The sequence below is a fragment of the Artemia franciscana genome, chromosome 11 (assembly GCF_032884065.1).
Source record: "Artemia franciscana chromosome 11, ASM3288406v1, whole genome shotgun sequence".
NCBI classification, from domain to species: Eukaryota; Metazoa; Arthropoda; class Branchiopoda; order Anostraca; family Artemiidae; genus Artemia; species Artemia franciscana.
The window spans coordinates 45,633,139-45,659,381 of record NC_088873.1 but is presented as its reverse complement, the minus strand read 5'-3'; the positions used below and the strand labels follow the sequence as shown (position 1 = coordinate 45,659,381).

The window sequence follows — 26,243 nt, the reverse complement described above, 5'->3', positions numbered from 1 at the left end:
ATGAACCTCAAATATACAAGATTTACGAAAAAAGCCATGATTTAAGCCCTTTTGATTCCCAACTTAACTGTTGCTTATATTTTGCCCTATACCCATTTTTAAATTAGACCTAACAACATTCAGCTTCAAAACAACTTTCGTCCACTGAACTTTATGCAAAAAATAACTTACCAAGTAAACTGCAAGGGGTCTTTCATGAGTACGTAAGTACCTTTTCTGCAACTCTGTCTGGTTTAAGGCATGTCTGATATGCAAGGCAGAGGCATCGAAAACACCGTAGCGGTGATCAGAGCTGAGACTGTTGCCATTTTCAGATCTTCCAGAAGAGTTTCTAATTCCAAGAGCATCTGCATCAATACTACTCTTGCCTCCGGCACGTATTTGCTCATTCACATAATATGACCGTGGTACATTAAGTGCCGATCTTATAACAACAGCACTACCATCCAGATGACCAGGTCCGATTTTCGGCACATGTGATGTACAGTACACTTCCTTGTCATCAATATCATTTTGATTGTTGCAATATGACTTAAGGGTAAGCTTAGATCCACACAGAGCACACTTGAAACAGCCTTGATGAAAGAACGTGCAGTCCTTAAGAGGGCCAATGCGGTCAACCGGATAAACAGTATTCGCACATCTAAAACAGTGGTTCTCATAGAAGTTCGACTGCATATTTGAAACAACCGGCATCCCTTTGTGTTTGAAATCCTTACGACATGTCGGCTTACCTTTTCGTTCCTGTAATGATTAATATATGAAAAGAACATAGGACGAACTATAAAAAACCTGACAATGATCAAGTAAAAAAGTTTGCCTGGAGACGGTTCAAAAGCTGAAGCCGCCGAAACGGCCCTAACAAGAACCAATACAGTCAACCTGATAAAGAGTATTTGGACATCTAACACATTAATTCTCTAAAAGTTTGACCGCATATCTGAAACAACCGGTATCCCTATGTGTATGAAATCCTTACGACATGTCGGCTTACCTTTTCGTTCCTGTAATGATAAATAAAAAAAACAAGTTTTTATAACTGAAAGTAAGGAGCGACATTAAAACTTAAAAAAAACAGAAATTACTTCGTATATCAAAGGGGCTGCTCCCTCCTCAGCGCCCCGCTCTTTACGCTAAAGTTTGACTCTTTCTCTCAACTCTACTTTTTAAAACAGTAAAAAAATTTAACGTAAAGAGCGGGGCGTTGAGGAGGGAGCAGCCCCTTTCGTTAAGATTCTATGACTTTTAGGGGATGTTTCCCTCCATTTTTTAAAATCAAGCAAAATTTCTCAGGCTCATAACTTTTCATGGGTAAGACTAAACTTGATGAAACTTTTATATTTGAAATTAGCATTAAAATGCAATCCTTTTGATGTACCTATTGGTATCAAAATTCCGTTTTTTAGAGTTTTGGTTACTATTGAGCCGGGTCGCTCCTTACTACAGTTCGTTACCACGAACTGTTTGATTACAGTTCGTGGTAACGAACTGTAGTAAGGAGCGACCCAGCTCAATAGTAAACGAAACTCTAAAAAACGGAATTTTGATGCTAAAATATACATCAAAAGAATCAGATTTTTCATGCTGATTTTAAATATATAAGTTTCATCAAATTTAGTCTTTGTCATCAAAAGTTACGAGCCTGGAAAAATTTGCCTTATTTTAGAAAATAGGGGAAAACACCCCCTAAAAGTCACAGAATCTTCGCGAAAATCACACCATCGCATTTGGCGTATCAGGGAACCCTATAGCAAAATTTTCAAGCTCCTATCTACAAAAATGTGGAATTTCGTATTTTTTGCCAGAAGACAAATCACGGGTGTGTGTATATTTGTTTGTTTTTTTTTTTTTGTTTTTTTTTCCCAGGGGTCATCGTATCGACCAAGTGGTCCTAGAATGTCGCAAGAGGGCTCATTCTAACGGAAATGAAAATTTCTAGTGCCCTTTTTAAGTGACCAAAAACTTGGAGGGCACCTACGCCCCCTCCCACACTCATTTTTTCTCCAAAGTCAACAGATCAAAATTTTGAGATAGCCATTTTGTTCCGCATAGTCAAAAACCATAATAACTATGTCTTAGGGAATGACTTACTCCCCGACAGTCCCTGGGGGAGGGGCTGCAAGTTACAAACTTCGACCAGTGTTTACATATAATAATGGTTATTGGCAAGTGTACAGTCGTTTTCAGGGGATTTTTTTTTTGGTTTTGGGGGTGGGGTTGAGGGGAGGGGGCTATGTGGGAGGATCTTTCCTCGGAGAAATATGTCATGAGGGAACAGAAATTCAATGAAAAGGGCGCAGAATTTTCTAAAATTACTATAAAAAAAACAATGAAAAAATAAACATGGAAAGGTTTTTTCAATTGAAAGTAAAGAGTAGCATTGAAACTTAAAACGAACAGAGATAATTACGCATATGAGGGGTTCTAAAAATACTTTAGCATAAAAAGTGAGGTATTTAGGAAGAGACAAATACCTCGCTCTTTATGCTATAGTATTTTTAGTAATTTCAACTATTTATTCTACGGCCTTTCTGATTCAGGGGTCATTCTTAAAGAATTGGGACAAAACTTACGATTTAGTGTAAAGAACGAGGTATTAACGAGGGTACAAACCCCCTCATATACATAATAAAAATTAAAGAATATAAAAGTTTGTTACGTAAGTTAATTCTTAAGTTACGTATATTTTTTACTAATAAAAAAATTCGTTAAAAAATTAAAACTTATAGTTGCCTTTTTATGTAACCGAAAAAAATTGCATGGCAACTAGCCTCCTTCCCCATCCCTTATTTCTCAAAATCGTCTGATCAAAACTAAGAGAAAGCCATTTAGCCAAAAAAGGAATTAATATGCAAATTTCATTTTTAATAATTTATGTGTGGAGAGCCAAAATCAAACATGCATTAATTCAAAAACGTTCAGAAATTACATAAAAAAACTAGTTTTTTTAACTGAAAGTAAGGAGCGACATTAAAACTTAAAACGAACAGAAATTACTCCGTATATGAAATGGGTTGTCCCCTCCGCAATCCCTCGCTCTTGACGCTAAAGTTTGACTCTTTGCCACAATTCTGCTTTATAAAACAATTAAAAGCTTTAGCGTAAAGAGCGAGGGATTGCGGAGGGGACAACCCATTTCATATACGGAGTAATTTCTGTTCGTTTTAAGTTTTAATGTCGCTCCTTACTTTCAGTTAAAAAAAAACTAGTTTTTTTTATGTAATAAGAACATAGGACGAACTATTAAAGAACCTGACATGATCAAGCAAAAAAGTTTGTCTGGAGACGGTTTAAAAGGTGAAGCCGCAGACTTAAAGTTAAAATTGGGGAGAACACAGCATTCAACAGGAATCAAATAATTCTATAGGTGGCGTTATTAGTGAGGATACTGAGTATAAAGACTAGTAAGGCCACAGTATGTTTTTTCACAGTTGAAAAAGGTTGGAATAATGGGATCTAAGAAAGGTAAGTCTTATGGCTCATAAACAATCAAAAAAATGATTTTTGGGGTTTTTGGAAGGTTAATGGAGGCTAAAAACCTCAAGTTAGATGGTTTCAGAAAATGGTAATTCCAATAATGCACCTTACATTTTATATAGCACCATTTAGAGTGGTTTTAAGCAAGGACGATCTAGGGGAGAGGGGGGGCATTCGCTCCCCCTTTTTCGTCCGACTCGTAAAGACGTCACAAAATGCATACAAATAATTTTTTACGCATTTTTAAAAGTTTTTATACCCCCCTCACACAAAAATCTTGGCTACGGTCTTGGTTTCAAGCCTTTTTGAAATAAAAAGTAAGAGACCAAAAAAAAATCGCACACATTGCATCACCACTTATTTTGACTGATTAGGTTCATGATATACCTTATCTTGTGTCGATTGTTTAATTTTATTCCTCATTATTATCATGTTCAAATGACAATAATGTTTTCGGTTCACTAGATTACTATCCAAGATTACTTTGATCACTACTACTAATTACCATGATTACTGATTACCATGGCTAAATATTTCAGAGTGTTTATGATTGTGCATATTTGACACAAAAGCACTGCAGGTCGGAAATAAAGAAAACAACATACAAAACTATTAAAAGCAATAAACAAAAAAAAAAACAAATTAGACAATTCAAAAAAGGAAACGACATACAAAAGAACTAAATGAGAAAAAGAACACCAATGTAAATCATCATTGAGAGCCCTCTCGGTGGCTGATGCCCATGTGAATAAACCGCGCCAGCTTCCTACTTACTTATAAAACATAAAATACTTATGAAAATGCATAAATTACTTATACATTACTTACAAAACAATACTTACGTATATTTAAATTACTTAGTTATAAAATATTTAAATGCCTAATACTTATAAAACATTCATTTCCCAACACTTCCCCACCAATATACCCCCAATTTCGATTTCTCAAATTTCAAATGTTGTTTTAAAGATTCTGATTCCTTATAGCTAAGTAAAAAATATTAAAAATATTTCCTGTAGATAAGTGTTCACAAGTAAGTGCTAAGCAAAAAAAAAAAAAAAAATACTTCCCGCAAAAGCGTTGACAACAATTAGTCCGTTTTACACACGACTATTTTTCCGCCATATGGTAGCAAAGGAGTTGATTTCAACGGACCGATAGTCAAAAAACTCTACTTTGAGCAGTTATAAGGCACGGTAAAAGCTCAGTCAGAAGTTATTTCACAATAATAAAAAAAAATGTAATATGATACAATTTATAAACCAAAATATAAACCAAATATATGAAAAATATAAACCAAAAATATATAATATAAACCAAAACGAATAGAAATTACAATAAATAACCGAGTCAAACTCAAAACAGGCAAAAATTAATATGAGTAGTGATGACAATTCCCCTAACTTCTCAAGTCTGGAACATAATTTGCATTTTACTGAAAACAAAATACAGTTTAGATGTTTCCAGTTTTTTGACTTTAATAGATAAAAAATTCTTAAAAATTTAAGGAATAAATATTAACATATGTATATTAAACTGACAATCCATGGTCATATGTTTTTGTTTTTTCAGTAAAGTGCAAGTTTTGTTCTGGTCTTGAGAAGACATGGAGGTTTACCTTGGTAGTATTATTAGTAAAGATGGTGGGAGCAGTGAAGATGTTAAAAGTAGAATAGCTAAGGCTAAGGGTTTTTTTTCACAGTTAAAAAAAGTTTGGAAGAATAGAAAGATAAGTCTGCAAACCAAGATTAGAATATTGGAAGCTACAGTGATGACAGTGGTCAAATATGGCTCTGAAGCACGGGCACTCCGAAAAGCAGATGAAAATTTACTAGATGTTTTCCAGAGAAATTGCCTACGGATTGTTCTGGGTACCCGGCTGACTGACCGTATTTCAAACAGTAGGTTGTACGAAAAGTGTGGTTCAATCCCGCTTTCTGGGGCTATAATGAAAGAAAGGTTGAGATGGCTAAGCCACGTTCTACGGATGAAGGATGGCAGATTACCGAAGATTGTCCTTTTTGGCCAACCGTCTGGGGCTACACGGAAAGCAGGTCGTCCTTGTCTGGGTTGGGAGGATGTCATAAATAATGATTTAAAGGAAACGGGAACTTCCTGAGAGGGTGTAAAGAGGGAGGCTTTAAATAGATCAGGTTGGAGGAGGAGCGTGCGTAGCTGTGTTGGCCTCAGGCGGCTTGGTGCTGCAGTGAGTTATTAGTAGTAGTAGTAGTTGTCAGCTCTACTATTGTTAATTTTTGCTCATTTTGACTTTGACTCGGTTATTTATTGTAATTTCTGTTCGTTTTAGGTTTCATTTATTTATTGATGGTGATTTGTGGTTGTTTTATGCTTGGAAGATTATTTGGTTTTATTTCTGCTCATTTTTGGTTTAATGGAGCTCTTTACTTTTCTTTGAAAAACTGGTTTTGTAGAAACAGATTTTTAAATTTGTTTATTTAATATATTAATTGAATTTTAATCCTGACACAAGTAGTAATGTTTAATTTGATTTTATACCTCGTAAAGTTGACCTGAGAAATAAAACATAATATCATTCCTAAAAAATTCTTTCTATGCTCTTTGAGAACTTGGATACATTTACACTCTTTTTGATTTATCTACGTTATAAGAGCAGAAGTAGTAATAGTAGCATCCCCAAAAGTTTCAACTTATTACCCCCAGTTGTTCTCGATATATTTCTAAGGTGCCTTATTGGCAACCATTTAGCACAATTTATTTTTAAAGCAGCATTTAGTTTTAAAGCATAATGGGCCAATTGCATAACTGTTGGGGGCTGACAAACCCAATATTCCTAGAAACATAGTTACTCGACCGCTCTATTTTGCTGAACAAAATGAGTGTCTAAAACTGTTGACTGGAAGTGTTTGGAAAATGAATGGACTTAGGAGGACGGCTCTGTCCTCCAATCTCTTTTGACTCTTAAAAATGACATTAGGTTCTGATATTTCAATATTTCCCGAATTTTTCGCCTTAATATCCTTAGTTTATTAGCAGCAGCAGTAGTAGGAGCAGTAGAATTCATAAAGATGGCCTTAGCATTAGTGGCAGTAGAAGCAGTAATAATAGTAGCAGTAGCAGTAGTATGAGTAAAAGCATTTGCAATAGGATGCAAATATTTTCTTTGGTTAGTTCAACATCCCCCACAACAAGCGCTGTTAGTTTCAACTTCACACGCCAAACTGTTCCTAAGATATTGCAGTTACGCCGTTTGGCAACCTGCATGCATACCTAAAAAAACATATAAAAATTTGTTTATATCCATTTTTATTACATTTTTACGTGTCACACAAACATTTAAGGGGTGGTCGAACCCCCTAGCCCCTAGATACGACCTTGGTGTGCATATGGTCTTTTGGTCAATTGATTTTCCGCTTTTAGCATTCTCTGAAAGTTCCAACTTAATAACCAAATCAGTGTTCGAGATGAGCTCTTTTGACAACGTGCATGCACATAGTGTTTTTTGATATAGTTCAAATTTTCCCTTGATATTGTAAATGAAGTAATGTGGTGGTAATAGTAGCAGTAGTAGAAGTAGTAGTTGTAGCAGTAGCGGTGGCATGTAAACATTCCCTTTTTCATCATCTCCCTTATTATTTCCTGAAAGTTCCGAATAAATATACCCAGTCATTCATCAGTTATGCTCTTTTGACAATGCGTATACACATAACGTGTTTTGATTTAGTTCAACACTCCCCTCAACATTCTTTGAAAGGCTCACCTGAATTCCCTTCGCCGTTTTGAAAAATAAAATTCAAACATGCATACCTTTCTCAATAACATATCAAACAGTTCGTGGTAACGAACTGTAGTAAGGAGCGACCCGGCTCAAAAGTAACAAAAAATCTCTAAAAAATGTTATTTTGGTATCAACAGTTACATCAAAAGAATCGCATTTTAATGCTGATTTTAAATATATAAGTCAAATCAAGTTCAATCAATTAAATCTTACCCATCAAAAGTTACGAGCTCGAGAAAATTTGTCTTATTTTAGAAAATAGGGGGGAAAACCCCTAAAAGTCATAGAATCTTAACGAAAATCACACCATGAGATTCAGCGTATCAGAGAACCCTCTTGTAGAAGTTTCAAGCTCCTATCTACAAAAATGTGGAATTTAGTATTTTTTGCCAGAAGGCAGATCACGGATGCGTGTTTATTTGTTTGTTTGTTTGTTTTTTTGTTGTTTTTTTTTCCAGGGGGGTGATCCTATCGACCCAGTGGTCCTAGAATCTTGCAAGAGGGCTCATTCTAATGGAAATGAAAAGTTCTAGTGCCCTTTTTAAGTGACCAAAAAAATTGAAGGACACATAGGCCCCCTCCCACGCTAATTATTTTCCCAAAGTCACCAAACCAAAATTCTGAGGTAGCCATTTTATTCAGCGTAGTCAAACAACCTTATAACTATGTCTTTGGGGACGACTTACTCCCCCACAGTTCCCGTGGGAGGGGCCACAAGTTACAAACTTTGAGCAGTGCTTACATATAGTGATGGTTATTTGGAAGTGTACAGACGTTTTCAGGGGAATTTTTAGGGGTTTTTTTGGGAGGGGGGTGATAAGAGGGGGATATGTTGGGGGAACTTTCCATGGAGAAATTTGTCATGGGGAAGAAATTTTTCATGAAGGGAGCGCAGGATTTTCCAGCATTATTAAAAAAAAACAAAGAAAAAATAAATATGAAAAAGTTTTTCAACTGAAAGTAAGGAGAAGCATTAAAACTTAAAACGAACAGAAATTCTTACGCTTATGATGGGCTCACCTCCTCTTAATACCTGGCTCTTTACGCTAAAGTATTTTTAGCAATTTCAACTATTTATTCTACGGCTTTTGTGATTGAGGGGTCATTCTTAAGAAATTGGGACAACATTTAAGCTTTAGTGTGAAGAGCGAGGGGGTGAACCTATACATATACGTAATAAAAACATGAGAATACAGAAGTTCGTTACGTAAGTTAATTTGTAAGTTACGCATATCTTTTACTAATAAAAACATTCGTAAAACATTAAAAGTTTTTACGAAAAGTTGCCTTTTTAAGTAACCAAAAAATCGGAGGGCAACTAGGCCTCCTCCCCCGCTCCTTTTTTTCTCAAAATCATTCAATCAAAACTATGAGAAAGCCATTTAGCCAAAAAAAAAAAATGCAAATTTCGTTTTAATTATTCATCTGCGGAGGGCCAAAATCAAAAGAAGCATTGATTCAAAAACGTTCAGAAATTAAATTAAAAAAAAAATTTAGCGAAAAGTAAGAAGCAACATTAAAACTTAAAATGAACAGAAATTACTTCGTATATGAAAGAGGCTGCTTCCTCATCAACGCCCCGCTCTTTACGCTAAAGTTTTTTTACTGTTTTAAAAAGTAGAGTTAAGAGAAAGGGTCAAACTTTAGCGTAAAGAGCGGGGCGTTGATGAGGAAGCAGCCCCTTTCATATACGAAGTAATTTCTGTTCGTTTTAAGTTTTAATGTCGCTCCTTACTTTTCGTTAAAAAAATGTGTTTTTTTTTTTATTTAATACATAAACAAAGAACGAATTGCATACCTCACAGCCCTTAGCCTGAGGACTTTGGGGAGGTTGCAATACCCAAAGACAAAGTTATTGGACTTTTCAACAATGCTGAACAAAATAGTTCGCTTAAAATTTAGATCGGATGTGCTTTGGGGAATGATAGACTTTTGGGGGAGGGGCTGGTTGCCTTCTATTCACTTTTGACTCTTAAAAAGGGCACTAGATCTTCCAACTTCCAGCTAAATGAGCCCTATCCAATCCAAAGTTCATACAACCATTCGTTCCATGAACACCTTACATGCCCGGGGCATAACTTTCAACCTTTGCCCCTGGGGTATGGAGGGTTGTGTCCACCCTGAAGGCAGTGTTATGTGCTCTTTGAACTATAGTGAGCAACATGGCTATCTCACAATTTTGATCGGATACATTTTGGGAAAAGAGGGTGTCAGAGAGGGGGGAGTGCAGTTTCCCTCTATCACTTTTTACTCTTAAGAGATAACTGGAAATTTAAATTTCCAATCAAATGAGCCTCCTCTAAAGTTCACACAACCACCCCTTCCATAAAAGCTTATATGCCTCTTGGGCATAGCTTACAATCCTTGCCCACAGACTCTGGGGGGTTTTGTCAACCCCAAAGACTTTGCTATGTAATCCTTGAACTGTTTTTGAACAAATGGCTATCTCAAAATGTCTATCGGACGCATTTGGTCAAAAAAGACCAAAAAGGGAGAGGGTTAGTTGCCCTCCGACACTTTGACTCTTAAAAAGGGAACTAGAACTTATAATTTCCAATCAAAAGAGCTCCCTCTAAAGTTTACACGACCACCATTTGCACAAAAACTTTATATGGCCCCGTGGCATAACTTAAACCCTTGTCTTGAGGGCTGTTGGGGGATGTCATCTTCGAATACATAATTACTGGACCTTTCAACTACACTGAACAAAGTAGCTATTTCAAAATTTTAATTGCATGTATTTGGGGAAATGATGGGCTTAGGGAAGAGGGGTTAATTGTCCTCCTATCACTTTTAACTGCTAAAAAGGGCGCTAAACATTATAATTCCTTTTATACGAAGTACCCTGTTCCAAGACCAAAAAAGGGGGAAGTAGCTGCCCTCCGATAACTTTAAATTTTAAAAAGGACACTTGAACTTCTGATTACCAGTCCAATGAGCCCCCTCCAAAGTTTATACGACCGCCCTTTCTATAAAAACCTTACATACCCCCAGGGCATAACGTGCAACTCTTGCCCCGAGGGCCGTAGGGGGTTTGCCATACTCAACAAAATAATTTCCGGACTTTTTCAACTACGCTGAACAAAATGGTTATCCCAAAACTTTGATTGCCTTTGTTTGGGGAAATGAAGGGCGTGGGGGAGATGGTTGTCTTCCAGTCACTTCTGAACACTAAAAACGGCAATAGCCCTCTCAATTTCTAATTGAATGAGCCGCTTTCGAAGTTTCTACGACAAATCCTTCTATACGAAGTGGCTTGGTCTAAAAAAAAAAGAAAAAAAAGTATATTGTGCCCACATAACTCTTTACTAAGGTAGCGCTATTGCGCTGCCTATGATAGGACTGGAGGATTCCCTACACTCTTTTCTAAGTGATTGCGCCCTCCTTTAAAGCCCACAGAAGATCTTGGAATATATATATCCCATTCGTTAGGGTATGTGCGTTCCATGACTGTTTGAGGCATCTATAATGTATTTTAGATTCGCGAATTCCTCAAGCTCATAAGGGATTCCAAAGATGTTACGACTTTCCAGATAAGGTGTCAGTCAGCATAAGAGCCAATTCTAAGGCTTTGTAATACCTAAAATGGAAGCTGATGAGCAGCATTCAGAAGAATATCAATGACTCATTGTACCCATAACTGTTGCAGGATCGGTTCCTCATATCAAGATTGTTCGATTAGATTTGGGTTTCATTTTTTTTTTTTTTTATTAGACAACGAAAACGGTAGCTTTTTAGGTCTATTATTCTACAATTTTGTGACTGGATTTAGAGGATTAAATAAAATAATCTTAATATACTTTTTCAATAAGGTTTTTTCATTAGTAGGCTTTCCGCCCCCTTTCCACCACCTGGTTTAATCTAATGACGTCACATGTGCCGTAAAATCATGCCATGCATAGAACAGTTTCCACCACGGTTGACACAGTTTCTGCCACGCTTGGCAAACCTGCACCATGCTTAGTACATGCCACCTGGTGTATGAGCACGATAATTTACAACATATATTTCAAACTTCAAAAGAGCATGAACTTTCTTAATACCCCCCCCCCTTGAAATAAAAGAAAATCGAAAAAAGTTTTTTTTATTTATGATAAAAATAAATGCGATAACGAAGAAGGAATTGCAAGTGAAAATTACGACGCCACATAAGCTTTAATAAAAAAAAATAGATTTAGTTTGAAATTCAATATTTCTAATTACTAAAAAAATAAAAAATAACGAAACAACAAGAGCTAAGAGCTCCAATGGCATTTGTAACGAGGTTGGAAGAGCCAAGAGCTCGTATGGCATGAGCTCTAGTAAAATTCTAAGAATCAATAGATTGATTTAAAAGCAAAACCAGATGCTCAATGCCGGTGGGGATTTAAAATAAGAGCTCTGGCTTCTAAATATCAAAATTCATTAAGATCAGATCATCCACTCGTGAGTTAAAAATACCTCATTTTTTCTAATTTTTCCTCTCCCTTCAGCCCCCCAGATACTCGAATCGGGGAAAACTACTTTATCAAGTCAATTTGTGCAGTTCCCTGACACGCCTACCAATTTTCATCGTCCTAGCAAGTCCAGAAGCACCGAATTCTCCAAAGCACTTGAAATCCCGCCCAATTCCCCCAAAGAGAGTGGGTCCGTTCCAATTATGTCAATCACGTATCTAGAACTTGTGATTATTCTTCTCGTTAAGTTTCATCCCGATCTCTCCACTCTAAGCCTTTTCCAAGATTTCCGGTTTCCAAGAATTCTGCTTCCCCCTCCAGCCCCAATGTCTCTGGATCCGATTCAAATTGAAAATGGAGCATCTGAGACATAAAATCTTTCTATATATCAAGTTTCATTTAGATTCGATCACCCATTCCTATGATAAAGATACCTCAATTTTCGCGTTTTCCAAGATTTCCGGTTTCCCCCTCCAACTCCCCCAAATGTCATCGGACCTGGTCGGAATTTGAAATAAGAGCTCTGAAACACATGGTACTTCTAAATATAAAATTTCATTAAGATCTGATCACCCGTTCGTAAGTTACAAATACCTCTAATTTTTTCGAATTAACTGTCCCCCCACTCTCCACGAGATGGTCAAATCGGGGAAATGACTATTTCTAATTCAATTCGATCTGGCCCCTGATAAACCTGCCAAATTTCATCGTCCTTGCTTATCTGGAAGCGCCTAAACTAGAAAACCAGGACAGACAGACCGACAGATAGACCGACAGAATTTGCGATCGCTATATGTCACTTGGTAAATACCAAGTGTCATAAAAACAGAAAATTAAAGTTTCTAAGAAAATGAAGTAGGATACTAGTCTTCACACTCGTAATTATTTTTCATTTAAATGTAAACAAAGGGACTACCACTACGAATACTACCAACTCATTGTAGTACCAAGCCACCCGAGGTGAGCACAGCTGTACAAGCTATTCCTTCCTCCAATCTATTCTAAGTTTCACTCATTATTGTCTCCCATTTCCCTTAATTGACTGATGCTAATCCGAAATTTATGCGAAAGATTCTAATTGACTCAATTTAGCATTAGCTAAATTGAGGTATTAGAAACATTTAATTGTGTATGGGTCTGAAGGAATTTCACAGAAAAACGACATTCTGTAAGCAGAATATTTTGCAATAAGTACGATATCTTCACAATACAGTTAAATCGAAGAAATTGCCCATCACACAATAGTTTATTCTACCAAAGAATCACTCCTGTTGCCATAGTCGACTTCAAAATTTTCAAAAGTGTCCAAATGCTATTCAAGAAGATCTACATCTAGTTTATCGGTCTTTAAACTTCAGCTTTGTTTCTTCCAGGGTCTAAATTTTAGCATTCATTTATCAACTTTATAATGCTTAGGTTCCTCCTCCCTCCCTCCTCCCAGAAAAGGACTAATCAAACCTTTAGAAAGATGTAAACTTAGATGCGTCAAAATCTCAACTAGGTCTTTATTAAAATGTCATCAGAGATAACGTCAATCTGGTAACCTTGTAAATAACACTTGGGAAATTTTGCAGAACCTGAGGACCCATTTGAGTCCCAAGTGAAGAACAGAAAGAAGGACAAATCATTAAAACTAATTAGATTAGTGATTACCAATTGCAGCGTCCTTAGAAAATGACTAAGCAAACTAGGTCTTGAAAAAATGCCCACAGGAATAATGTCAATGTGGTAACCCTGTGAATAGTCCTTTCAAAATTTTGTAGGCCAAATGGTACATTCGACTCCAAAGCGAAGAAAGAAAAGAAGGATAAATCACTTAAACTAACACGATTTCCGACTGTCATTAAAAGAATATCGACTGTCAACTGCCACTTGAAAAAAATTCCCACAGGAATAATATCAATGTGGTAACCCAGCGAATAGCCCTTTCAAAATTGCGTAGAGCCAAATGGTACATTCGACTCCAAAACGAAGAAAGAAAAGAAGGATAAATCACTTAAACTAAGACGATTTCCGACTGTCATGAAAAAAAGTCACCTGTCGACTGTCATTTGAAAAAATGCCTACAGGAAGAATGTCAATTTGGTAACCCTGCAAATAGCTCTTTCAAAATTTTGTAGAGCCAAATGGTACATTCGACTCCAAAGCGAAGAACGAAAAGAAGGATAACTCACTTAAACTAAGACGATTTCGGACTGTCATTGAAAAATGTTGACTGTAGACTGTCACTTGAAAAAATACCCACTGGAAGAATGTCAATTTGGTAACCCTGCAAATAGCTCTTTCAAAATTTTGTAGAGCCAAATGGTACATTCGACTCCAAAGCGAAGAACGAAAAGAAGGATAAATCACTTAAACTAACACGATTTCCGACTGTCATTAAAAGAATATCGACTGTCGACTGCCACTTGAAAAAAATTCCCACAGGAATAATATCAATGTGGTAACCCAGCGAATAGCCCTTTCAAAATTGCGTAGAGCCAAATGGTACATTCGACTCCAAAACGAAGAAAGAAAAGAAGGATAAATCACTTAAACTAAGACGATTTCCGACTGTCATGAAAAAAAGTCACCTGTCGACTGTCATTTGAAAAAATGCCTACAGGAAGAATGTCAATTTGGTAACCCTGCAAATAGCTCTTTCAAAATTTTGTAGAGCCAAATGGTACATTCGACTCCAAAACGAAGAACGAAAAGAAGGATAAATCACTTAAACTAAGACGATTTCGGACTGTCATTGAAAAATGTTGACTGTCGACTGTCACTTGAAAAAATACCCACTGGAAGAATGTCAATTTGGTAACCCTGCAAATAGCTCTTTCAAAATTTTGTAGAGCCAAATGATACATTCGACTCCAATGCGAAGAACGAAGAAAAGGATAAATTACTTAAACTAACACGATTTCCGACTGTCATTAAAAGAATGTCGACTGTCGACTGCCACTTGAAAAAATGCCCACAGGAATAATATCAATGTGGTAACCCAGCGAATAGCCCTTTCAAAATTGCGTAGAGCCAAATGGTACATTCGACTCCAAAACGAAGAAAGAAAAGAAGGATAAATCACTTAAACTAACACGATTTCCGACTGTCATGAAAAAAAGTCACCTGTCGACTGTCATTTGAAAAAATGCCTACAGGAAGAATGTCAATTTGGTAACCCTGCAAATAGCTCTTTCAAAATTTTGTAGAGCCAAATGGTACATTCGACTCCAAAGCGAAGAACGAAAAGAAGGATAAATCACTTAAACTAAGACGATTTCGGACTGTCATTGAAAAATGTTGACTGTCGACTGTCACTTGAAAAAATACCCACTGGAAGAATGTCAATTTGGTAACCCTGCAAATAGCTCTTTCAAAATTTTGTAGAGCCAAATGGTACATTCGACTCCAAAGCGAAGAACGAAAAGAAGGATAAATCACTTAAACTAAGACGATTTCCGACTGTCATGAAAAAAAGTCACCTGTCGACTGTCATTTGAAAAAATGCCTACAGGAAGAATGTCAATGTGGTAACCCTACAAATAGCCCTTTCAAAATTTTGTAGAGCCAAATGGTACATTCGACTCCAAAGCGAAGAATGAAAGAAGGATAAATCACTTAAACTAATACGATTTCGGACTGTCATTGAAAAATGTTGACTGTCGACTGTCACTTGAAAAAATACCCACTGGAAGAATGTCAATTTGGTAACCCTGCAAATAGCTCTTTCAAAATTTTGTAGAGCCAAATGATACATTCGACTCCAATGCGAAGAACGAAGAAAAGGATAAATTACTTAAACTAACACGATTTCCGACTGTCATTAAAAGAATGTCGACTGTCGACTGCCACTTGAAAAAATGCCCACAGGAATAATATCAATGTGGTAACCCAGCGAATAGCCCTTTCACAATTGCGTAGAGCCAAATGGTACATTCGACTCCAAAGCGAAGAAAGAAAAGAAGGATAAATCACTTAAACTAACACGATTTCCGACTGTCATTAAAAGAATGTCGACTGTCGACTGCCACTTGAAAAAATGCCCACAGGAATAATATCAATGTGGTAACCCAGCGAATAGCCCTTTCAAAATTGCGTAGAGCCAAATGGTACATTCGACTCCAAAGCGAAGAAAGAAAAGAATGATAAATCACTTAAACTAACACGATTTCCGACTGTCATTAAAAGAATGTCGACTGTCGACTGCCACTTGAAAAAATGCCCACAGGAGTAATATCAATGTGGTAACCCAGCGAATAGCCCTTTCAAAATTGCATAGAGCCAAATGGTACATTCGACTCCAAAACGAAGAAAGAAAAGAAGGATAAATCACTTAAACTAAGACGATTTCCGACTGTCATGAAAAAAAGTCACCTGTCGACTGTCATTTGAAAAAATGCCTACAGGAAGAAGGTCAATTTGGTAACCCTGCAAATAGCTCTTTCAAAATTTTGTAGAGCCAAATGGTACATTCGACTCCAAAGCGAATAACGAAAAGAAGGATAAATCACTTAAACTAAGACGATTTCGGACTGTCATTGAAAAATGTTGACTGTCGACTGTCACTTGAAAAAATACCCACTGGAAGAATGTCAATTTGGTAACCCTGCAAATAGCTCTTTCAAAATTTTGTAGAGCCAAATGGTACATTCGACTCCAAAGCGAAGAACGAAAAGAAGGATAAATCACTTAAACTAAGACGATTTCCGACTGTCATGAAAAAAAGTCACCTGTCGACTGTCATTTGAAAAAATGCCTACAGGAAGAATGTCAATGTGGTAACCCTACAAATAGCCCTTTCAAAATTTTGTAGAGCCAAATGGTACATTCGACTCCAAAGCGAAGAATGAAAGAAGGATAAATCACTTAAACTAATACGATTTCGGACTGTCATTGAAAAATGTTGACTGTCGACTGTCACTTGAAAAAATACCCACTGGAAGAATGTCAATTTGGTAACCCTGCAAATAGCTCTTTCAAAATTTTGTAGAGCCAAATGATACATTCGACTCCAAAGCGAAGAAAGAAAAGAAGGATAAATCACTTAAACTAACACGATTTCCGACTGTCATTAAAAGAATGTCGACTGTCGACTGCCACTTGAAAAAATGCCCACAGGAATAATATCAATGTGGTAACCCAGCGAATAGCCCTTTCAAAATTGCATAGAGCCAAATGGTACATTCGACTCCAACGCGAAGAAAGAAAAGAAGGATAAATCACTTAAACTAAGACGATTTCCGACTGTCATGAAAAAAAGTCACCTGTCGACTGTCATTTGAAAAAATGCCTACAGGAAGAATGTCAATGTGGTAACCCTACAAATAGCCCTTTCAAAATTTTGTAGAGTCAAATGGTACATTCGACTCCAAAGCGAAGAATGAAAGAATGATAAATCACTTAAACTAATACGATTTCGGACTGTCATTGAAAAATGTTGAATGTCGACTGTCACTTGAAAAAATACCCACTGGAAGAATGTCAATTTGGTAACCCTGCAAATAGCTCTTTCAAAATTTTGTAGAGTCAAATGGCACATTCGACTCCAAAGCGAAGAACGAAAAGAAGGATAAATCACTTAAACTAAGACGATTTCCGACTGTCATGAAAAAAGTCACCTGTCGACTGTCATTTGAAAAAATGCCTACAGGAAGAATATCAATGTGGTGACCCAGCGAATAGCCCATTCAAAGTTTTGTATAGCCAAATGGTACATTCGACTCCAAAGCGAAGCACAAAAAAAAAGGATAAATCACTTAAACTAACACGATTTCCGACTGTCATTAAAAGAATGTCGACTGTCGACTGCCACTTGAAAAAATGCCCACAGGAATAATATCAATGTGGTAACCCAGCGAATAGCCCTTTCAAAATTGTGTAGAGCCAAATGGTACATTCGACTCCAAAGCGAAGAAGGAAAAGAAGGATAAATCACTTAAACTAATACGATTTCCGACTGTCACTTGCACTCCTTTGAGAACGTTGAGAACGTTGGCACCACTTTGCGATATGGCGTAGACCTGGGTGCTTAAATATTCAAATCTCTTTGTTCTTGTGAGAAACAACCCCCATGGTTATGAGTATTTTTATACTTTCGTTATCCCTATTGTCCCCTTTTGATAATAATTTAATTAAAATTGATTTAATACAAGTTCATTCACCTTGTAATAAGCATCAATTAGCGTGTATTATAAAACACACACGAATAGACAGGCTGTGTTTTTAGTCAGAAAGAATCTAAACTAATCTTTTTTTTTATAATAACTATTTGTTTCATAAATATTATTATTTTGATTAAATTCTTACAAAAAGATAACTGACAATTGGGCAAATATACAAGAACGTTTCATTGTAAAAAATTTACAACATTCCTGTTTAAAATTGTTGAATAGAAAAAAAAATCATTGCAATTAAATTTATCTAAAAATGTAGAGTTGATAAGGAAAACTGATTTCATATCAAAATCCAAAAATACAAATATAGACCATTTCTAAAATCCTAGGTACCTAAAAACAAAAACAAAATTCAAGGTTTGGACATTAATTGGCACAAATTAAGTTAATACGACAATCGAGTCATCCCTGGTAATAAAGATATTTGATTATGGTATTTTATTGGCGATACTAAGGTAACTTTGCGAGTTTTTTTTTAGAATTTAATAAACTAAAACACCACAAGTTCATCCGCATAAAAGAAAACAGCGTCGTTCTGAGTAGAAAAAAGCATAAGCTGCTCAAATGTAAGGGTCTATGGGTCGTCCTGCTGTCTCAATCAGCCTCCTGATCTTTATGCTACGTTTAAACTTGAGCTGGAATGAAATCACTGCATATTTTATCAATTTTAGCATGATTTCCTTGTGCTAATAACTTTTAATAAATAAGCTTAAAAATTGCACATTACAGGGAGGATTTTTGCTGTAGAAATTCCCTACACTTTAGACCCTTTGTCTATGTGGAACCTTCCAGGGGAAAACTTTATATTGCCTGTGGTTAATTAGTTGATTGATTAGAGTATTTCCGTGACACCCACAACATGACTGCAGACTGACTGTCCCAGGAGAGGCAGATCATACTCTAAACCACCAAGTGAAGCTTCTTGATAGATAATTCTTTATATAAGTTGCCTAGAGTAATCACGCTAATGCTAACGCTGATCTACTGATCATACTATCACTGATGCTTCAAATTAATCGGTATGAAGCTACGACGTACGACAAGTTAGCTACTCCCATTGCGTCATTTCTAATTAGGATAACACTGTAAATTTACAATTCTTCTTCGTTTCAATGACTTCGATTATTTCCCCAGACTGAATGACTGAACTATTCAGGGACCAAGAAAAATAAATTTTCCTAATATGAAATAAAGACCTAAAATCAAGTGAGATGCAAATGCTAATATGTAACGCTTGAGAAAAAAAAAAGTAACAACATATGTACAGTAAAAGTGAAAAGGTTATTTGCCTACAGGTATTATGAGTTTGTCAAAGTCATTTGATGATTAATGGAAGGTTGTTGATAGAAAGTCGTCAATTTAATTTTAAGGGGTTCCTAGAGGCAAAAAGAAGAAAAAACATGGTTGAACAACTCAGTAAATGAAGCTGTCTTTATATGGTATCAGTAGTCATTCGGGTCGGGCCATCTCGTATTACCTGTAGTTAACTGACCTCAGCCATATTTAAATTCTCTTTCATCTATTCAGGGTTTTATTCAATTTAGCTACGTTAAAAATCTTTTTCGAGCATGTCATTTTTGTGTGTTTTATATATTTAAAAAATAGCATTTTCGTCGAATTTTATGCCCAAACTCAAGCAGTAATGGGTGATTTGTTACCATCGGGCTCTGAGAAGAAAACTTAATTGGCTCTGGACTGATGAACAGGAATATATTGCGTTGCGTATTTTCTTTGTTTGAACAAGTTTAATATTCTGAAAACCAGAATATAACAATCGTATAACTCAGGAAGAAATGAAGTAGCTATTACATAGTTAAAATTTTTAATGTTAAGAGGACTTTTTTGTTATTTGATTCAGGCAGGTAGGTAGTGCAAACCAAACTTGGCAGATAATAGATGCCAGCTGACTGATGTGCCATGCTATATATAGAATCGCTCTTCTTTTGCTATCATAACCATGGAGAGAAGATGGGGTTATCTTGAACGCTTCCTTTGGATGGAGAAGTCAAGAATCTTGCACCATGTGCAGCCAAGGCAGCCATGTTGGCGTCAACGGAGAGGGAGACCGAGACATACGCCCAGACACAAAACCATATTCTCTGAGTTCAGATGAGTCACTTAAGCTCCAGTAAGAAGATGTCCTCGTCACAGCAGCCCTGCGAGATGTCTACGGAGGCTTCGTTGACTCACCAAAAATGAACTCTGAAGTAGTTCTGAGATAAAAACTTTGCCTCCATCGGAAAAAATCGCTGATACGAGTCTTGTTTACATTCTGTTCAGGACTAAACACTTTAATGATAAGTTCTTACTTTATTTAAGGAGAAATTTCTATTTATCGAATTTCTTACAGGTGCTTCAAGTTTAATTGAATCCCACCCAGTAGTGTATGGATGCTTCCCTATTCTTAGCACCAAATTTTCGAATTTTTTTTTGGTACTTATTTCTCATTAACAGTAGACTAAAAAAAAAATATAATTGAAAAAAAACATAGTGCTCGACTTATAGGGCATAATCCTGAGACACTAGGGTATGCGTGTAGAGACGGGAAACGGGAATATACGTTTAGGGACGCGAGGACATAAGTTTCTGTTCCAAGAAGGGCTTATCGGGTTTGGACCCCCCCCCCAAAAAAAAAAAAACGCAATCGAGACACTAGTTACGTTCACGAATTTCAGTTGAGATCTGACCGCCAATGGGCTGGGATTCAAGTAAACTGGAAGCGCCTCTGAAAATTCAGTTAACATAAATTTTCTGAGCGTAGTGAAGTAACAAAAATAGCTATTATATAGTATTTAGGTCCGAATTTGGTGTAAATTAGACTGGCACCAAATCACCTCATTGTGTTGCGGAGCAACACTACTGCTTTCGTAGTTTTTTTTGTTTGTTTTTTTTTTTTTTTCACCGTGATCAGCGACCTGTAGCTCCGAAGTGGTAAGAGTTAAAAATTTGAGATTTTTCAGAGGGAAGGGAAACGTGAAGCAGAGTAAAAAAGTTCCAGAGAAGTTCCTAAAATTTCTAACAGTTTTCCATAAAAAAAAAATAAAACGGTTTTTTTCTTAGAAACTGTGCGTTCGATGTTTGGCGTCAAGTTAAGACGACCCTAGCTTCGGAAATAAACTTGTTAGAAATACAGTTATGCTGAACTCATGTAGAACTTTCATTTGTCTCTTCGAGAACCGGAGCACAAAATTCCGTAGCTCTTACAGATTTCCCGGAAATAATTCCGGAAAAGTCCATCTCGTTCCGATTTTTATGGAATTTTCTCAAATTTTCGATTTTGATGTTTCTTATATTTTTATCGAGTAGTGCTATGAAAAGTATGCAAGAAGAAGTGAAGTGTTCTATATACCAAGTTGCTTCGTTCTCTAAGAAATAATTTCCGAAGTTTCGACGTTCTAGAGGTAACTTCTGTTCTGGACCAGCTAGAATTTTTTTCCAACGCGGTTCGACAGGTCTCGATCTCCTAACAACTGTAGCTTACAATAGTTTCTCCGAAATAAAATTCCTTCTTTGGGTTTTTCTATTTGGAAGTTTCGTCATGCCCTCGGGGCAATTTAAATTTTTTGGTGAATTTGGTTTGTTTTATATTTTCTTAGTTTAGACCATCAAAAGTTAAGCAGAAAACTATAAGACGTTATTTCCGTATCTCTTTCAGATTTCCCGGAAATAGCAACTGTGTCCCGTAGGGCACAGTTGCACGTGTTGCTCCGCAACTGTGCCCTAAGGAACAGGGCACAGTTGCTGCAACACTTCCCGTTGCACAGGCAACGGAGGTCTAGTTTTGGCTTGATTTGCTTTGACTTAAAGCTCCTGCCCGGCAGCGTCACCAGAGTAGAGGAAGTGCTGTTAGTTTTCTCCAGAGTGGTCTATATTGGGTGATGATTGGACTTTAGTTGTGTTCAATGCTTCAGGCTCCAGCAAATATGTTGGGGAATTGACAATTTTTTGTAACACAATGTTATTCTATGTGATCGGGTTTTGTTTTGTTTTAAGTTTAATGACAGAAAACTTTTCCGATTTTCTTTTATTACCTTTCATTCCCAAAGAGGATTTGAAATCAGACTTTCCTGGCTAAGGAAAATGGCATTTTTTATATGCACAAAAACAAAAAGTCATTTAAGTTATTTATAACCAATGGCTGGTACATTATAACAACCACCTATTAACTTTGTGAATTTTCTCTTGTGTTTTAAATAGCCAATATTTTCAGAAACTGAACAATTTATATTTTTGTATCTGCAATGAAGTTAGTTATGTCTACGAGGAAAGTACAACATGTACCAGTAATGTACACGTTTCTAGCAAGATCTATTTAATTGCTTCTTGAAAATTGAAATATAAATAAATTTGATGAAAATATAAAATTTTAGAAACAAATCATGGAAACTACAACAGAGAATTATGGAAATCAGGCCGCCAGAACGATTTATATTAAATACCTAACCTAACCAAGTCTATATATTAAATATTTAATTAAATATGCCAAAATAGTAGTTTGTTTCACTTAGGCTAAGCTGATTATCCGATGTTTTCACAGAAAAACCGGTTTTAAATTGATTAAAACAGGTTTTGAATTGATAAACTTCTAGAGCGTGGTTGGGATAACACCTAAGTACCAAGAAAAACTAACATAGTACAATTACTACTACTACTAGCACAAATAACTGATTATGCGCCAAGTCACCTTAATTCAACTAAGCTGTGCATGCTCCTTAAATACTGATATATTCTAAGATTCATTTTTTACTTATTTCAACTGAATTACCAAGTATCTTTAAATTCCTTTTTTGTGATATATTCCCACCCTACTTGGGAGAACCTGTTTCTCGTTTTGCCCCACATGGATGGCCTAAGACCTGATTTTTGTTATCTCTTATCCAAGGCTGTATCCATGGGGGGTTAAGGATTTGACCCCTCATGTTTGTACGACTCGTAAAAATGTAACAAAAATAAACATAACAAATTTTTGATACGTTTTTGAGTTTCTTTTGTAGCCCCTCCCCTGAAAAAAAACTTTTGTATAACCCTCCCTTGAAAAAACAAAAACCTTGGATACGATTGTGCTCTTATCTTTTATCCGTAAAACATGGCCTGATCATTTCTAAGTTTCTTTCATTATTATCCTAGTAAGCCCCACTAGATCTAGCCCCACTTATCTAAGATTTTCTTGTTTGATATACGGTGATTCAAGGGAGTACCTAAACTATCAAACAGTTCGTGGTGACAAACTGTAAGTAAAGAGCGACTTGGCTTAAAAGTAACCGAAACTCTAAACAACATAATTCTCATATCGATAGATATATCGACAGAATTGGATTTTTGTGCTAATTCCAAATATGTGGGATTTATTAAGTTTCCTGCTACGAGCCTAAGAAAAGTTAAAGAATCTTGACAAAAATAACACATTAAAATCGAGATATCAGAGAGTCTCATTATAGAGGTTTCAAGCTCCCATCTCCAAAAATATAGAATTTTGTATTCTTTTCCAGAACAAAAATTACAGATAAGTGTTTTTTTTCCAGGGGTGATCATATCGAACCAATGATCTGACAAAATATCGGGAGAGGGCTCATTCTAACCAAAATTGAAAGTTTTAGTGCCCTTTTTAAGTGTCCAAAAAGATTGGAGGGCAACTATCCCGTTTGTTTAGCATAGTTGAGAAGTCCAATAACTATGTCTTTGGATATAGCATGACCCCCCCATGCCCCTGGGGTAAGGGCTGAAAGTTGTGAAATTTATGATTGGGGAATATACAGACATTGTTCGTGGGGGGATTTCCGCACTGAAAATTTTCCATGGGGAGGGGAGTTTCCGGGGCTGAATTTTCTAGGGCAAATTGTACACATAGGAATGTGCCAGAATTCCTATACGATTTTTTTTTTTTATTTGTCTCACTTTCTCTTTGTCGAATCAACTTTACATGTGGAGATGTTCTGGGGGAAACTTTCAGTGGGGTTGGAATTATCTGAAGGATTTTTTCATAGGGGGGAGGAGAATTCCACAGGAGAGATTCTCCATGGGAGGAATTTTCTGAGGAAGAAATTCTCCATGGGGGCCTTTTCTGCGAAAGCAACTTTCATTGGGGGGGGGGGGATTTCCTGGAAAAAATCCCACGGATGGGAGATTTTAGGCTTGATTTGGAAACGATCAGATATCTAAGTCTTTTCCAATGAAAGTATGCTAAGGATAATTTTTCGGGCGGAATGGTCTGCAAGAAATTTTCCAGAGGAACTTTCAGCGAGGATGGAATTATCCGGGGTGTGATTTTGCGTGGGAGGAACTCTCCACGAAGGATCGTTTGGAGGAGGATTTCGCACAGAGGAGGGACGGGTTTCAATTCAATTCAATTTCAATTTATTCAAATAAAACTACAATATAACACCAATAATAATAAAGATCCTGGAAGCGAACTTGTTGAGGACCATAACCACAAAAAATTGAAAATGAAGAAGAGAGAAAAAAAAAAAAAAAAAAAGAAAAGAGAAAACATGAGTAACTAAAGCAAATTGAATAAGAATTTAGAGAGTTATAATATCAAAATTTTAGTACATTGCTATACAGCGTGCGAAAACTTGTGGATAGCTCGACACTGGAGGGTATTATATTCCATTGAAGTATAGATTTATAAATGGGGGATCGCTGGGCGGAACTAGAGACAAACTTGGGGACAATGAAGGAACGGTTGGATGAACGGAGACAGAGGCCTTCAGAATTATTAATATTAAAATAAGATAATAATTGAGGAGGAAGATTTTTATGGTAAGCGGAGTATGCAAGGTATAGATTTAATTTTTTGATGATTTGTTCAAAAGGGATAATACCAAAATCGGAGTACAAGTCCTGGGTGGGATATAGTCGGGGCAGCCGAAAAACTGCTTTGATGGCACGGTTTTGGGCAGATTTTAATTTATTGGTAACTGAAGGAAAAGTGTTGCCCCAAACAGATCCACAGTATGAGATATATGGGTAAATAAAAGAGTAATAAAGGGTGACAAGGATATCGGGAGGAAGAAAATAATTCGCACGATTAGTCATACTTACCTGTCGCAAAATTATGGCTCTGATGTAGGACACGTGTGTTGCAAATGATAGGGAGGAGTCTATGTGAACACCAAGAAACTTGGCAACTTCGACCTGTGGGAGGAGATTGGTAGAATATTTTAGGCCAAGTGCTTGCTGAGGTTCATTTTTTTTGTAAGGGGTTCGAAATAATACAACCTGACTTTTCTTGATGTTAATGGTCATGCAGTTAACTAGACACCACTCCTCTACTCTATTCAGAAGGGTTTGAGTAGAGGCGACAACGGATGGTAAATTAGGACCGGTGATGAAAAAGTTGCTATCGTCAGCGAAAAGTACTGGGTGCACTGATGGACCCAGGTCCGTAACCAAATCATTAATATAAAGGAGAAAAAGTATTGGACCAAGAACAGAGCCTTGTGGGACGCCCCTTCGGACAGGTAGGGGATGTGAAGTCAACCCGCCCAGACTCACACTCTGTACTCTACCAGAGAGATAAGAGCCAAACCATGAGAAAGGAACTCCACGAATCCCTAAGTTGTTGAGTTTACTTAATAGAACACTGTGATCAACCATATCAAAGGCCTTAGAAAAGTCCAGAAATAAGCCCAATACAGTATTTTTAAGGTCAAGTTGGGAACGTATAAACTGTGTGGCGTCTATTAGTGCATGAGCAGTTGAAAATTTGGAACGGAAGCCATATTGATGAGGAGAAATCAACGAATCTGAAGAATGAATCCCAAATAAAAAGGGAGAAAGACGTCGGAATATAATTCTCTCGAGCACTTTAGATATAACTGGGAGAAGTGAGATTGGACGATAATTACTTATCTCAGACGGATCGCCTTTTTTATGAATCGGGATAACAATTGCTGATTTAAATATTTCTGGGAAGACTCCATTGGTCATAGACAGGTTTGCTATGTGCACAATGGGTTCACAAACATAGGAAGATACGGTCCTAAGAAGCTTATTACTTATGCCCAAGAAGTCAGGTGTACTACTATTAGAGAGACAATTGATAACTTGAAGCACCTCTTTACGATCAGTTGGAGAGAAAAACATAGATCCAGGATTCTTGCTAGGTTGAACTGACTGGGAGAAGGAACAGGAGTTAGCATTCGGAAATGAGGGGGGCTTATAAAATAATGAAAAAATAAGAGAATTCTCGTCAACACTTATGTCTACGATTATTGAATAAATGCATCTATTATTTATAGGTTGCGAGAATAAGGATTCACAGTCTAATAGCCTGGTGAATTTCAGACTTGACCGGATGTAAAGAGAAATGCCGCCAGAGGACTTGGTTAATTTTCCCGGCTTTATTTGCAAAACAATCAAAAATTAAATAAAAAAACAGTTTTTCCACCGAAAGAAAGGAGCAACATTAAAGCTTAA

General features: G+C 36.6%; 1 protein-coding gene across 4 annotated transcripts in view; it reads right to left on the bottom strand.

Annotated features, from left to right (window-relative positions):
- Positions 1 to 26,243, bottom strand: part of LOC136033285 (hillarin-like) — a 137,325-nt gene that overhangs the window by 86,501 nt on the left and 24,581 nt on the right. For all 4 annotated transcript variants that reach the window (XM_065714043.1, XM_065714047.1, XM_065714046.1 and 1 more), the window contains one exon: positions 172 to 744. In XM_065714043.1, coding sequence (XP_065570115.1) covers positions 172 to 744 — 573 coding nt within the window. The remainder of the gene's footprint in view (positions 1 to 171; positions 745 to 26,243) is intronic.